The sequence below is a fragment of the Meles meles genome, chromosome 16 (genome assembly GCF_922984935.1).
Source record: "Meles meles chromosome 16, mMelMel3.1 paternal haplotype, whole genome shotgun sequence".
NCBI classification, from domain to species: domain Eukaryota; kingdom Metazoa; phylum Chordata; class Mammalia; order Carnivora; family Mustelidae; genus Meles; species Meles meles.
Window position 1 is genome coordinate 58,279,327 of NC_060081.1, and position 16,220 is coordinate 58,295,546.

Sequence of the window (16,220 nt, forward strand, 5' to 3'; positions counted from 1 at the left end):
GAAGTTTTAAAAATTGCAATGTAACATTTATTTAGCAAAGTACATAAAGTATGTAAAGGGCAGTGATCTTAATTATGGAGACAGGTAAATTTGTACACATCCACATGAATACCACTAGATCTTGATATAGAACCTGTCCAGCACCCCATAAAGATCATTCTGCTTGGTCTATACCACCCCTGAAGATCACCACTATTCTTTTTTTAATGTTTATTTATTGAAGTCATGTCTATACCCAATGTGGGGCTTGAACTCACAACCCCGAGATTAAGAGCCACATGTTTTGCCGACTGAGCCAGCCAGGTACCCTGATAACCACTATTCTAATACCTATCATCATAGATTAGTTTTGCCTGCTGTTGAACTCTATATAAATGGAATTATACAGGCTTGGGTTTGATTTCTTTCACTCAGCATAATAGCTGCAAATCTTCCAAGTTGTTGCATGTAATGATAGGTCATTCTTTTCACACAATTTTTAATGCTAGTCAGTCATGGCTTGAAAAGGCTGTGCATTTGCCCAGGAGACCAGAAAAATGACATCCAGGAAAACCAGGGCTCTCCTGCGTTGAATCAGCCCACTATATGAATTTCTACCAAGGCAGTTGAATTCTCAGCCAGGATCACAACCATCTTGCCCTTTTTCACCACTTCCTATCCCACACTCCAGACAGACATCACAAATCGATCTCAGCACATTTTGTTTTTTTTCAGAGAGTCCTGATGCAGCCCCAAAATTCTTCTTAATCCAGGATTCTGAGTAGCCTATACAAATTAACTGGGGTTGGTATTCAAGTTTAAATCTAAATGTTCTGTTATCATATCCCTAAGATGTTTTTCTCGGCTTGCAATGTTATGACATGAGGGGTCCTGCTGTCATCCTCAGTTGATGCCACAGCAACATAAGACTGGTGATGGTAAGGCCTCTAGTGTCTCCTGTTCATATATTCTTTGAGTCATGGCTCAAACCCAGCAAGTCTTTTCTACCTGTATGTCTGATTATAGTATGACTTAAATAAGAGGAGAGGGGATGGATTGCTTATATGTGGAGGAGTTGCTGTACCCATGAGGTGGCTTGATTGAAGCCTCCTTATTTATATTTTTTATTTTTATAAAACATTGCAATACCTCAACGACAAAACAAGCATAAGTGTGACTTATGTTTCACATTTTATGATGCTGTGGATCTTGACAGTTCTGGCAATCTCTCACATTTGAAAAATTTCTTCCAACCTGGAAAGTTGGGTGAAATAAACTCTCCCATCCTCTGGGAACGGTTCCTTGTATGTGCAGGCTGGGATTGTTGTTGATTACAATAAGAACAACAACGTCTGAGGTATGTTTTTATCTACATGTAGATCATAGTCTGAGAAGGAGAGAAGAATTGTATGTGATAGAATTAAAAAAAAATTCAGTCAAGCTCTCATCTGTTTGTAACTGCTCCCAAGCAACTTCACATATTTGGAAGGTCCAGGAAGGAATAAAAAAAGACTTTGAAAAGCTATGTTTTTCTTCATTGGAGAGCACTTCGCACCCTCACTCAGAACTGGTTTACTCTTTGCTTTCATACAAGTCTAAGTGACAAGTAACAAGGCTTCCAAATAAAAAACTGGAAGCAGCAAATTAGAATGATGGGCTTGAGCAAAGTATTGGCTATTAGATGCTGCCTTACTGTTAATGGATGGAGGAGTGATTCTTGACAGCAAAGGACAAGGGAAAGCAATAAATTGTGGCCCCACAACTACAGTGGTCTGTAAAATGCAGGGGCAAAAAAATCTTTAATTCTTCTACCACTTTGGAAGTTTTGGGTCTCCTCCTGGTTTAATTACTAGTGTTTATAATGATGACCAAGAATATGGAATAAATTTTTGAGCACCAACAGTGCTCGGCCATGCTCAATAAGCACTTTACATTACCTGTCTCACATAAGCTTGGAGGTGATCTTGTTATTATCATCTCCAGGGAGGCACACAGAGTAGGGAAATTAACTTGGCCAAGTAAGTCTAATCCTTGCAGTCTTACTCCAGTGCCAAGGCTGTTAGCGTCTACTAGGTTTCGAAGAACCTGTTAGCTGAATAAAGAGTAGAAAGGCGTTCTAGGTAGAGGTACAAAATAGGCAAAGACAGGGCTAGTCAATTAAGCTAGCCAGTCACTCAGTTTCTTTGAGTCTTGGTTACTCACTACAAAATAGGAACAGTATTATAGGCTTATAGATTCATAGGCTTGTGAGAATTAAACGGGATAATGCACGTAAAGCACTTTGTGTAGTACCTGGATCACAGAATGTGCATAATGCTTATTAATGTTTTTAAGAATACTGTTATTACTCTGCCTGTCCTACCTCTACAGAACGGGTTCCGAGGGGACTACATTTCCCAGCATGCCACCTCGCCCTTTGACTCTAGCTAGGCCAAAATGACGCGCCGACGAGCGCCTTAAGCCGGAAGACTATAGACTCCCGGCGTGCAATGCGGCTCCTTCCTTTAGGTTTGAGGCACGGCCGGCGCGTTACCCCTTGGGAGTTGTAGTCAGCGGCGTCTGCCTCTGACGCCGGCCGGGCCGGGCGTGGGGGCCTGTGGGAGGTGGCGCGGCTGGGCCCAGCTGCGGGGCGGAGGCGGCGGAGAGGCCTGCGGCGGCAGGGAGCGGCGGGTCGGGAGCGGGCGCTGGAGCCGAGCCGAGCCGGAGCGGGCGGCGCAGGCCGGCGCGGCGAGCAGCCACCATGTCGGTGTTCGGAAAACTGTTCGGGGCAGGAGGGGGTAAGGCCGGCAAGGGCGGTCCGACCCCTCAGGATGCCATCCAGCGGCTGCGGGACACGGAGGAGATGCTAAGTAAGAAGCAGGAATTTCTGGAAACTAAGATCGAGCAGGAGCTGACCGCCGCCAAGAAGCACGGCACCAAAAACAAGCGCGGTGAGTCGGCCCGGTCCCCTCGGACTCTCCTTAGGCTCCCCTAAGGCTCCCCGGGCCCGGACTCCACCTTCATCAGACACGCCCCAGGGTCTGCCCCGACCCTAGAACTCTCCCCGGTCCCACTCCCCTTTAGGCCTTTCCAGACACCTCCCGTCTGGCTTCCTTGAGTGTCTCTTGGGGCCTTGATTTCCTCCACCATCAGACTCTCATTCCTGCCTTTGCCCCTCAGGCTCCCCCCTCCCTGCCAGGCCCCTTCAGACCCTGGTTTCACTGCACTTCCCTCGGTTCCCCCTGTAATCCGTCCTCTTCCGCCTTCTTCTCTCAGGCCTGCCCTCACCCACCTTCGGGAAACTGCCGTCTTTTTCTCATTGGCTCATTTCTGTCCCCCATCCTAACTCCTGTGTCCTTCCTTGTCCTACCCCTGCCTTCTCCTGACCCCTCTGCGGAGTCCATGAGCTGCCCCTGCCCTGTCCCTATCCCCCTGACTCAGAATTCTCCTTGGAAAGCCTCCTTGATGGGAGAGAAAAGAGGACTGGGGGAGAGGAGACCCCTGGTTCCGTCTGCTTTCCTGCTGAGCGAACTTGAACAAGTTGCTAGCCCTTTGAGGCCTCCTTTTCCCCTCGTCCATCAGCCAGTGCCTTCCAGATCCGTGATTCACTGCTTGTTGCCTCATAGCCAGGTCTTATCAAGAGTTTCTGGTAGCATAAGCCTTCACGGGTGACTCACGGCTTCCACTCCCTCTGAACCAGAAATAGGGACTCCATTCCTCCATTGTCAGTGACTCCTTCCCAGTCCCCATTCCTGGGGGTCAGGGTAGGGATAGTGAACCTTGGGGCATGCTTAATATACTTCCTGTTGCTGTATGGCTTTCTACATGCTTTGTAGACTTCTTAAGGTGAATGTGACAATGCTTTAATAACTGTAAAGCAGTTTAGAAGTATTTGATCTTCTTGGTGTTATGGCAGTATGAGAGTGAACCGTAGAGTGACAGTGCCTGCCCCCACGGATGGAGGCAAAGGTGAGAGGGGTTGAGGAACTGCACAAACCTAATATTTAATTTAGAAGACAGCTAGTCATTAGCCACGTGACCTTGAGCTGGTTATTTTACCTCTTTAAAAGGAAGATCATGCATTTTCCGTGCCCAGGACCTAGTAGAGGCTAAGTAGATGTCTTCTTCCTTCTAACAGAAGAACAAAATAGCCCATCCTGAGGATGCTTTTTTGCTGATAGTCAATAAATACTCTGGAAATTTTTTTTTGAGTGCTTGGTGCATATTGACAGGATGAACAAAGTGTAGCTTCCACCCTTATGAGAGAGAAGATAGGAACAGGAAAGTAAATGAAGAAAATACTGTCTAGTGGTGGTGAGTGCTTAAGAAGATGATGTGATGGGGACTGATGAAGTGAGCACAGGGGTGTCCCTGTAGATAGAGTGGTCAGGAAAGACCTCTTTTTTTTGAAGATTTATTTATTTATTTGACAGAGAGAGAGATCACAAGTAGACATAGAGTCAGGCAGAGAGAGAGGGGGAAGCAAGCTCCTGCCGAACAGAGAGCCTGACGAGGGGCTCGATCCCAGGACCCTGAGAGTATGACCTGAGCCGAAGGCAGAGGCTTAACCCACTGAGCCACCCAGGCGCCCCAGAAAAGGCCTCTTTTAAAAGTCAAGTTTGAACTGAGCCTTCAGAAGGAACAAGCTCCGTAAAAAGCTAGAGGAGGAGCCTTCCATGCATAGGAAAAGGCCTGGAGGTTGGCCTGTTTTAAGAAACAGAAGACCTCTATATCTGGAATGTAGCAATTGGAAGGGAAAATGGTATGAAATAGGAGGGTGGGGAGTGGACCTTGGACTTCCTGGTAGAGTTTGGATTTTATTTCAAGTGGATAGAAAGATGTTGGAGGGTGTTACCCAGGAGTATGTCCTTTGCATTGGTAGAGTTTTAAAAACACCATCTGGCTGCTCTTTGGAAAGTAGACAGGTGTGGGATGAGAGTGGGAGCAAGGAGACATGAGGCGGTTGCTGTTATCCATTTGCGGCCTAGACTCCAGTTATAGATAGCCCTGGAGATAAGAGGGTAGGTTTTTGATTTTGCACCTCTAGCTTTTTTTCTCGGATGACTCTCCCTTGTCAGGATCCTTTATTGTTCATCAGAGTCATTGTTTTTTATCAGTCTGTGTTTTAGAATGCTTTGCCCATTGCAGGGTGCTAGGGGAGCAGGGTATCACTTTACCTCATCTCCCATCTGAGAGGGCAATTTTTCTGAGGACTTTGGTCTGGAGCTGGTTTAGTTTTTGCAGTTTTATAGGTGATTGGATTTGCTTTCAAGAGGTTTGGAGAGGGGACCAGCAAATGATGGATGACCAATCTTAGTGTAATAGTTTTGCTGAAAGCAGCCCATCTTCTTGAGTTTGCCTGAGAGGACAGGAGCACCTTGCCCTTCTTTTTAGCATCTTCTGGGGGAAAGGTCTTGTCTGCTTATTGGGATAAAGGTGTGAGATATAAACACCACCACATACCATTCATTTAGTCACTTATTGACTCGCTATTGTAGAAGGATCTGGAGAATTAGATGAAAAAACACTGTGTGTGCCTTCCAGGAACTCAGGATTGGTAGTGGGTGTGTTTTTGTTGTAGTTTTTGTGTGTATGTGTGTGAAAGAGAGTGAGAGAGAGGAGGAGGAAAAGAAGTAGGAGGAGAAGGGGGGGAGGGGAACATACCAGTCAGTGCTGAAATACGTGTACATGGGTCCGAGGTTGCATAGGAGGGGGCTCCTGTCTGGAAGGGAAAGGGCAAAGGAGGCTTTACAGTGGAGGGAGGTGTGAGATGGGTCAGCAAAGAGTTTGGGGAGCAGTGAGAGTGTTCGTAGGGTGAGACAGCAGAGAAATAGTACTACAGAGTAACCAGTAGCCTCAGGCCTCAACCTGGAGATGCTGAGGAGCCACTGGCTGTCGTAAAGCAGAAGAGACAGATGAGCTTGGATTTCCAAAGAGCACACCAGCAACAGCATAAAAGTAAGGAGTATAGACCAATCAGGAAGGGGCTGGAGGCAGGAATCCATTAAGCCGTATGGATAGGGGCGCCTGGGTGGCTCAGTGGGTTAAGCCGCTGCCTTCGGCTCAGGTCATGATCTCAGGGTCCTGGGATCGAGTCCCGCATCGGGCTCTCTGCTCGGCAGGGAGCCTGCTTCCCTCTCTCTCTCTCTGCCTGCCTCTCTGCCTACTTGTGATCTCTCTCTCTCTCTCTCTCTGTCAAATAAATAAATAAAATCTTTAAAAAAAAAAAAAAAAGACGTATGGATAGAATCTCATAGACATGATTTGAGCCATAGATTTATCACTTACTCTCTGGTGCCTTGAGCTGGTTACTGCACCTCATAGTCCTCCTCCATGAATAGGGGTACTAGTTAGTATTTATCTTACTGGGTTAAATTGTATTATGTATGGGGAGCTCTTAGCACAGTGCCTGCCATATGGTAAGTGATCAATAAATGCTTGCCATTATCATTATTATAAGGAGACTTGTAATTATTCAGGTGTGAACAAAAGGCCTAGAGTAGAAGCATGGAAAACTAGAAGAGAAGTTAATACATGTCAGACTTTTCTGAAGGAGAATCAAAAGAAACTTGGTGATTTATGGGAATTGTGGGCAGAATGAAGGAGGGAGGAGTTGAGGACAATTCCCAAGTTGGACAGCTGAGTGGATGGTGATGTCATTAACCAAGCTGAGAAACAGAGGAGGAACAGGACTTCATAATTGTGTCGTAGTCCTTTGAGATTTTAAAACTTTTTTCATGAGTCTCACAGCATCCACTGAAATTGTGAGCGCCTCCAGGCCGGATGCGATGGTTATGTTCACCACTGTGTCCCCTAGCATAGTGGCTGACATATGGTTAAGATTCGGTAAGTATTTATTAAATGAATGGAAACCATCTTTCGAGTGTATTTTGTTATTCCCATTGTACAGAGAAAAAAAATGAGGCTTAAGAGAGGACGTAACTTGGTTCAGAGACCAGTTCTTCTGGTGGCTATGGGCATCTTGTGTTCTGTGTACTCCCGTGATGGCGGAAGGCATCATTATTACCTTTGTCATCACCGAGCTCATTAAACACCCACTTGTGCAAGGTGTGGTGCTGAGTAGGGGGGAAAGAAATGAGATAGGACCACGCCCTGCCCCTTGCCCTGCCACGCCATGCTCTTGTGGTGTATACATCGGAAAGATGATAAACTGTCCTTTCAAACAAATCTCTGAAGCTCAAGTAGATTATTTGCAGTATGCAGGTGTGTTCTAGGAAGTGGTTTTACTTAGGAGGTCTTGGAGCAAAATTTGGATTGCATATTTTTTCCAAATTCCTTTTCCTTTCCTTTAGTCATGTGTTCATTCTTAAGCATGTAGCAGACTCTTGAACTGTGTCCCAGGCCCCATGCTCAGTGCTGGAAATAGAGAAACCAAACATGGTCCCTGCCATTCAAGGACTTAAATATCAACACTTTCCTTTTCTATAAAGTAGAAATAATGTTTATCTCACATTACTACGGTGAAGATTAAGAGAATTTATGAAAGAGTGTGACACACTGTGGATATGAAAGTATACTTTTCTTTCCTTTACTGATAAATTTATTCCTGCTCAGATTTCTTTGGTTTGATTGTCAAAATGGAAAAGTTCTTTCACTGAGAACTGGATGAAAACCAGTCTAGGTGAACTGAGAAAAATCACTCAAACTTACGTCTTTTTTGATACCTCTCTACAGTGACCTGTAGAAAGATGGTCAAATATCAAAAATTTTTTTCTTCTTAAGGTGTTGTAATAACTTGGGGCACCTGGGTGGCTCAGTTGTTAAGCGTCTGCCTTCGGCTCAGGTCATGAGCCCAGGGTCCTGGGGTTGAGCCCCACATCTGGCTCCCTGCTCCACGGAAAGCCTGCTTCTTCCTCTCTCAATCCCCCTGCTTGTGTTCCCTCTCTCTCTGTGTCTCTTGCTGTAAAATAAATAAAATCTTAAAAAAAAAAAGAGAGGTGTTATAAAAATTTATGAAATACCTACCCTAAGTGGTTTGGATTTCCCTTTTTTCCTGTTTTGATAAAGATGAAAACAGTTTGGAGAAAGGGTCATATTTTAGTTTAACAAGAGAACAATATGAGATTGGGAAATGGGTATGAGACTGGGTATCCCAAACACCCAGTACTGTTAAATTTCTCTTGGATTAATGGATGCAGATCAGTTCATTTACAGGTTAATTAGGTTCAGTGGAAAATGTCTGATGGATGCAAAGAGGCTGTGCGCTCACAGGAAATACATCTTCATTAAGTCCTGTTCATTGCTGGAGCCAGGGTGGCTCTCTCATGTTTAATAAAATTGCTTTGAAATGTTTGCATGTGGGAAGACACCTTGATTTAATTCTTTTTTTTTTTTTTTTTTAATTTATTTGACAGGGATCACAAGTAGGCAGAGAGGCAGGCAGAGAGAGGAGGAAGCAGGCTCCCTGCTGAGCAGAGAGCCCCACGCGGGGCTCGATCCCAGGACCCTGGGATCATGGCCTGAGCCAAAGGCAGAGGCTTTAACCCACTGAGCCACCCAGGCGCCCCAGACACCTTAATTTAATGAGTTAACATTTATAGTGAGTGTGGCCTTTTGGTTCTCTAGACTCAAGGTATCAGGTTGAAAAGTACAGCATCTTGGAGCATCTGGGTGGCTCAGTCAGTTAAGTATTTGCCTTGGGCTCAGGTCATGACTGGGATCCTGGGATTGAGCCTGCATTGCATCAGGCTCCCTGCTCAGCGGGCAGTCTGTCCCTCCCCCTGCTCATGCTCAAGCGGGTGCCCACTGGGCTCTCTCTATCTCTCAAATAAATAAAATCTTAAAAGAAAGAAAGAACAGTGTAGCGTCTTAATGGTGCATGTGTCAGCAGGATCTCCTCTTTCAGAGGCCCTGGGACAGAAAACCCAAAACCCACCCAGGGAACTGGACAGTGGGAATTTCCCTTGGTGATGCTTAAGTTTCTTATTTAAAGAAATGGTTGGCCAGATTGGGTTTGGTTTACTTTTTAAGACAGATGGAGTGTCAGGGAGGCCTCATGTGTTGTCTGTCCAAACATGCTGGTGCCTTTGATTCAAACGGCAAAATCTTTTTTGCCCCATTTGGCAGGGAGATTAAATATTTTTAAGTGCCTGCTAGTAGGTTTATAATGTGGTTTGAAATTCAAGATAGATTTTGTTTGGAAGTTGAGCTAAATGTGAGGACCTTTGAGCCTGGATTATTTTGCTCAAAGAAATTTTAGTGTTGTCCCTGTTTGGGTTTATGTGCAAAGAGCAAGGTCTTGGAAAACAGCCTGTGAAGATGTGTGCGAGCCCTGCATCCCTGTGCGAGCCCTGTATCTCTGAAGCAGAAAGCCAGGACCTGATTTGTTTTCGGTGGTCTCGAGTCCTGCGTGGAGCCAGGGCTAGCTGGGAGACGAGAAGCTATGGGGGTCTTGAGGAATTCCTTTGGATAGGAAAGGTTTATGGAAACTTGGTTCTCTTACCCAGAATTGTTTTGTGCTGTGCCATTTTCTTTAAAAGAATGAGAGAGGATATTAAAAATCAACCACAAAAAACAACAACCACACTTTAGATTGGTCATTTTGAGGATAGATGATTATATTTAGAAGGAAAATTTGAACTTAGCAACAGGAAATAAAAATAGACCTGGTTGGATATTTAAGGAGTTTGGCTCAAGCCATCGGATGTTTCTTGAGTTCGTTCTAGGAGGAGAGCAGTATGATGATTTAGGCAAAAGATTTCTGGGTTTGAATGCTGACTCAACTACTCACTGCCAGTACCTCGGCAGTTACTCAACCTCCTTGAGTCTTAGTGTCCCCATCTATAAAAAGGGAAAAATAATACTTCTTAGGATTCTTGTGAGGATGTGGAGTAAGTTGATATATGTAAAGTGCCCAGCAGAGTGCTTGGAACATAGGAGAGATGTAAATGTGTCCCTGATTTCCCAGGTGTAGTCTTAGGCACAGTGGGGGATATAAAGACGGATGAGACACTGCTTTCTTCCTACCGGGGCTCACAGTTCAGTGAGGAAGACTCATACATGTACAAGTAACTGATAAAAGGCAAACCATGGTAAATGTACAAATGAAGTATTAGAGGAAAATACAGCAGGAATAGATTAATTCATCTCTGAGGGTTGGCAGGTTCATTTCACCCAGCCACCCATCCAATGCCCGAATTCCCTTTGCAGTATTCCTGCCAAGCGATTAACCTCTGATTGAACCTCTTTGCTGACAGGATTTGTATTAGGTGCTCTATCCTCCCTACATCATCGTCTACAGTAGTGTAAAGACTACAGCATCGTCTGTCTTTGGGTAGCTCGGACTATAAAATCACCTTTTTTCTTTGGAACGGAGATCTTTCTTCCTGTAGTGCCTACTTCCAACAGCTTGAGGTGGTAGCTCGGTAGGGAAGCAGTTTGGGCTAGTGGAAAGAGTGTGGGACCTGGGATTGGAAGGCTTGGGGGGCCAGATCCTGGCTCTGACAGGAGAGGATTGTGAACGGTGTTTCTTCCATCAGGAAAGCTAACTGCTAATGCTGTCTTTCCGGGACAAAGAGAACAGGTCTAATCCTCCTCCAACGAGACATATCAGGAAGATGGTGCTTAATGTTTCAAGCCTGCATTTCTCTAGGACAGCTCTCTGTTCTTGACTGTTTGTTGCCAGGCATTTCTGTTCTTTCCGTGTTACCCTCCCCTGATTGTGCTCCTTTTTATCAGTGATGCCTGTAAGTTGTGGAGTGGGCAGAGCTGAACCTCTGAATATTCTAGCCAAGGTCTGAGCAGCATAGCCCAGAAAATGCAGGCTAGCCATTTGTCTAGGAATTAATTTGGTCCTATGTATTGAATGGCCCTAATAATTCCCGTATCACTGAGACTGTTGGTGGGTTTTTTTAATTGTTTTTTAGTTTTTTAAGCATATTTTGCTTTCCACTGGAGAGGAATTCCACTGCTTGAGGAATGAGCATCTGGTAACTAGTAAAGTTTGGCCCTTAAGAAGCCTTAGTTGAAGGATTGAGTGATTTAAGTTCTTAACAAAAGCACCTGGCTGGCTTGATTGTCCCACAGCTGATATTTCTAGCGCTACCTCCTCCCTCTTCCATACAGGACAGAGCTGGCTGGAGGGCTTGTTTGAGGAATGCAGGAAAACTATACACCTTTGTGGTCATAGCTGTGTAGGTCAAAAGGTTAATACTGGAAATGGTGATGGGCTTAGGGTCAGAAGACATGCACTCTTTTTTTTTTTTTTTTTTTTTTTAATATTTTATTTTATTTATTTGTCAGAGAGAAGGAGAGAGAGAGAGAGCACACAGGCAGGCAGAGGCGGAGAGAGAAGCAGGCTCCCTGCCGAGCAAGGAGACCATGCGGGACTCGATCCCAGGACCCCGGGATCATGACCCGAGCTGAAGGCAGCGGCTCAACCCACTGAGCCACCCAGGCGTCCCAAGACATGCACTCTTATTCCACCTCTGCTGCTTGCCAGCTTTGTGATCCGCAGCAGGTCTCCTCGTATCTCTGAGCAGCAGCTTCTTTAGCGGCAAAAACAGTGCATAGTATTTACTTTACAACTTTGCTACTCAAAGTTCAGTCTATGGAAACATTTGGGAAAGTGTTAGAAATACAGATGATCAGGCCCTACCAGCCCTACAGAAACAGAACCTGCATATTTATGAGATCCTTAGGTAGTTTGTACGTGCATGAAAGTTTGAGAGACACCTTTCTGTAGTTATTGCGGAGATTAAATGAGAATAGCGGGCATTTTCATATGTCCGTGCCAGTCAGTATTCATTCCTCACAAGGAGACACTCAGGGATGCTGGCTCCTTGGTCAGTTTGCTCACTTCTTTGGCTGCTCAGAGATTGAACTCTTATCCAGCTCAATCTGTTTTCAGATACCCTCAGCTAGCTCCAAACCCAGTGAGGTCACAGAACACAGTGGTTCAGTAGAATCTGCCTCCCCATCCTTTGAAAAATGCGAAGCGCTTGTCCTGCTGATGGGGTAATGGCCTTCATGAAAGAAGTCAGTCATCTGGGTAATTGACACGTATTCAGTCAAGCTGTCAGTCACGAGGACCCATTGATTGTGAGGCACTGGCAACCCTGGTGATAAGTTAGGGGTAATTCCCATCCTTAGTAAGCACTACTGCCTAGTTGGGGGACCAGTCGGTAAAGAAAGAATTTCTACCCAGTGAGGCTTGTGTGGAGTGCCGTAAGAAGAGGGATTAACTCCATCTGGGGCCTGGGCATGGCTAGGAAATGAATTTTTTGAAGTCTTTTTTTTTTTTTTAATCCTAAATGATTTTTCAGTGAGTTCTGATTTCTTGGTTCAGTGGCTTTGTGACTGTTTCCTGTTCTGTTTATATGGCATTGGCAGTGTTCTGATCCACCACTTTTCTGCATCAGGAGGGACAGATGTTCTCTGAGAGCCTGTTCTGTGTTAGGAGCCATCTGAGATGCCATGTGGATTTTCAGGCAGTGAAAAAGACACAGCCTGGCCCAGTGGATCCTACAGTTAAACAGGTCTGAGACCTTCTGAAGGGGAGTTAAATGGGATGCTGAAGTATAAATGATGGCAGAGGATCAGGGCAGGGAATTCCGTCATCAACTGGCCCTGTTCAGTTCCATAAAATGACACTTCTCTGGATTTGGGGTGATAGTGAATCAAGCACTGTGTTTCTCAGGGTGTTAGGCCTGGGACTTGGCACAACCTGCTGAGGAAAGTTCTTCCCATTGAACAATCAGGGCAGTTGAGTTTGCTCAGAGCTAGAGATTCTGCAAGTCCCAAAGCAGAAGTTCAGACTTTCACCCTGTTTCCTGTTCCAAGTGCAGGGCCTGTCAAATGATCCTGCTCTCAGAAGGCCCATACTCTTGGTAGGGTGGATAAACCTAGGACAGGAATAATTAAAGTGCAAAATTGGCTGTAAGTGCCACCCACAGGAGCACCCTGAATGGAGTGTGCTGGAGATTGGAAGAAGGGAGCGGTTCTCCAGTTTGGGTTGAGATGACAGTGTGATCTTTTGTGTTAGTCCTTCAAGGAGTAGGCAGCTCCAGGGTGGAGTGGGATGGGTAGAGTGGGGTGGAGGTTGGCTATAGACACTCATGTTTGGTATATGACATCATTTTGGTGTGCCACGTCTAGAGTTACAACTGGAAGCTGCAGAAGAACCTCTGTTTCATCTAGCTGTGCTGAGTACAGAGTGGTCTATTTGAGAAAAGGGAACTAAGGCTTTTGAAATGGATTTGAATATTTTGTACTGTTTAGAGACCTTGATGTTGAGATCCCAGATCTTTTTGATGGTAGTGCTACATAAGTTAACATTTGCATTTCACTTCATTTGGTCTGTTTTATCTTACTTGTTTGGGGGTGGGTGGAGTAAGAGCAGAAGGAGAGGAGAGAGAGAATCCCAAGCAGGCTCCATGTTCAGATAGTCCATTTTAAAAGAAGATTGATAGTGGGGAGATGGGGAGACTGGCTGGTGGATATTGGGGAGGGCATGTGTTGTGGTGAGTGGTATGTACTGGGTAAGACTGATGACTCACAGATTTGTACCTCTGAAACAAGTAATATGTTATATGTTAATAATAAAAACAAGCAAATAGATAAAAGAAGGTAGCTAGAAGTAATCCAGATTGGAAAGGAAGAGGGAAAACTGTCACTATTTGCAGATGACATCATACTATATATAGAAAACATCAAAGACTCCCACCAAAAAACTCTCAGAGCTAGTAAATGAATTTAGTAAAGTTGTGTGATACAAAATTAGCATACAAAAATCTGTTGCATTTCTATTCACTCATAAGGAACTACTAGAAAGAGAAAACAGGAAAGCATTCCCACTTACAGATGCATCAAAAAGAATAAAATAGCCTGTCATTGAGCCATCACCGAGGACTCAGCAGTCTCTCCCTTGAACCAGCCTGCTCCTCCCTACCCCCCACCCCCACCGGGGCTTTTCCCCCCTCCTTCTCCTGCAGGCCTTTTCCATTGAAGAAAAGGAATCATATCAAATTTTCCCTGTCCAGAACTTCCACTCTTGTGACTCTTTTGCTGATGCAGGTAAGGGTGGTGTTCTGCTTCCTGCTGGCACTGAGGATTATATATCTAAGAATTCAACAGAGGGGCGCCTGGGTGGTTAGATGTCTGCCTTTAGCTTAGGTCTGGATCTCAGGGCCTGGGACTGAGCCCTAAATTGGGCTCCTGCTCAGCGGGAAGTCTGCTTTTCCCTCCCCTTTGCTCCTGCTCTCTCTCTCTCTCTCTCTCAAATAAATAAATAAAATCTTAAAAAAAAAAATTGAACAGAGAAATTGAAGGAAGACCCTTACTCCTGTCCAAGGGATTACAGATGTTAAAATAAAAACTAGTAAATGTGTTTAAGAAGAAATTTGCCTGCAGTGGTACTGTAGTTGAACATCCAGAATATGAAGAAGTAATTGACCTACAGGGTGACCAGTGCAAGAATATATGCCAGTTACTTCCTCGTAGGGATTGGACTAGATAAACTTGACCAGCTAAAGGTTCATGAGTTTTAAGTGTTTCTGGATCACTGAAGCTTAAGTGAGGATTTCTGTACAGTGAGTAGAATTTCCCTTCTGTCCCTTATCACAAGTTAAAAAACCTCATAGCTTGTATAAGGTAACTATTTGGGGTCTGATTTTAACTTGGACTAGTGTAACGCCTTTGTGCAAGAAACTGAAAGGAACCAGGGCACCTAGGTGGCTCAGTTGGTTGAGTTACTCTTGGTTTCGGCTCAGGTCATGATCTCAGGGTCCTGAGGTCGAGTGCCACATTGGGCTCTGCACTCAGTGCTCAGTGAGGAGTGTGCTTGAGATTCTGTCCCTCTCCCTTTCCCCTCTCCTGGTCATGCTCCCCCTCCCTTTAAAATAAATAAATAAATCTTAAAAGGAAAAAAGAATAAAATACCTAGGAATAGATTGAACTAAGAAGGTGAAAGACCTGTACACTGAAGACTCTAAGACATTGATGACAGACACCGAAGAAGATTAACAAATAAATAGGAAGATTCTCCTGCTCATGGATTCGAAGAATTAATATTGTGTAAACTGTCCATACTACCCAAAACAATCTACAGACTCAACGCAATGGCATTTTTCACAGAACTAGAGCAAATATAGAATTTTTTGGAACCACAAAAGACCTGAATAACCAGAGCAATCTTGAGAAAGAACAAAGCCAGGGGCATCACACTTCCTGATTTCAAACTACTACAAAGCTATAGTGATGAAAACAGTGTGGTATTGGTATAAAAACAGACATACAGATCAGTGGAATAGAGAGCCCCAAAATAATCCCATGTGTAAATGGTCAATTAATTTATGACCAAAGAGGCAAAAATATACAATGGAGAAGGGACAGTGTCTTCAATAAATAGTGTTGGGAAAACTGGACAGCTACATGCAAAATAATGAAATTGCACCACTATTTACACCATATAAAAAACTAACGCATGGGATTAAGGACTTGAATGCGATTTGAAACCATAAAACTCCTCCAAGAGCAAATAGATGGTTAGCTCTTGAGATTGGTTTTAGTGATGTTTTTTTGTTTCTGACTCCAAAGGCAAAACAACAAAAACAAAAGTAAACAAACTAACAAACCTCAAACTAAAATACTTCTTTACAGTGAAGGAAGCCATCAACAAAAAGAAAAGGCAATCTACTGAATGGGAGAAGATATTTGCAAATCATGTATCTGTTAAGGGGTTAATATTCAAAATATATAAAGAACTCATACAACTCATTAACAATTAAAAAAAAAACAAACCCTATCTGATTAAAAGATGGGCAAAGGATCTGAGCAGACATTTTTCCAAAGAAGATATCTAGGTAGCATTAGGCACATGAAAAGATATTCAGCATCATTGATCATCAGGGAAATGCAGGTTAAAACCACAGTGAGGGGCCGCCTGGGTGGCTTAGTCATTAGGTGTTTGCCTTGGGCTCAGGTCTTGATCCTAGGGTCCTGGGATTGAGTCCCGCGTCAGGCTCCTTGCTCAGCAGGAAACCTGGTTCTCCCTCTCCCACTCTCCCTGCTTGTGTTCCCTCTCTTGTTGTGTCTCTCTCTGCCAATATAAGTAAGTAAAATCATAAAAAAACAAAACAAAACACCACAGTGAGATATTACCTCACACCTATCATAATGGCTATTATCAGAAAGATAAGAAATAACAATTGTTGGTAAGGATGTGAAGAAAAGGGAGCCCTCTACACTCTACAGTCCCACTTGGTGGGACTATAAATTGGTAAAAACACTTTTGGAAAACAGTA

General features: G+C 44.3%; 1 protein-coding gene and 1 pseudogene across 1 annotated transcript in view; both read left to right on the top strand.

Annotated features, from left to right (window-relative positions):
• Nucleotides 1-2,588: 2,588 nt before the first annotated feature.
• Nucleotides 2,589-16,220, top strand: part of CHMP4B (charged multivesicular body protein 4B) — a 54,001-nt gene continuing 40,369 nt past the window's right edge. The window contains exon 1 of the mRNA XM_045981611.1: nt 2,589-2,909. Coding sequence (XP_045837567.1) covers nt 2,720-2,909 — 190 coding nt within the window. The 5' untranslated portion in view covers nt 2,589-2,719. The remainder of the gene's footprint in view (nt 2,910-16,220) is intronic.
• On the top strand, nt 6,963-14,550 carry LOC123927095 (annotated as a pseudogene).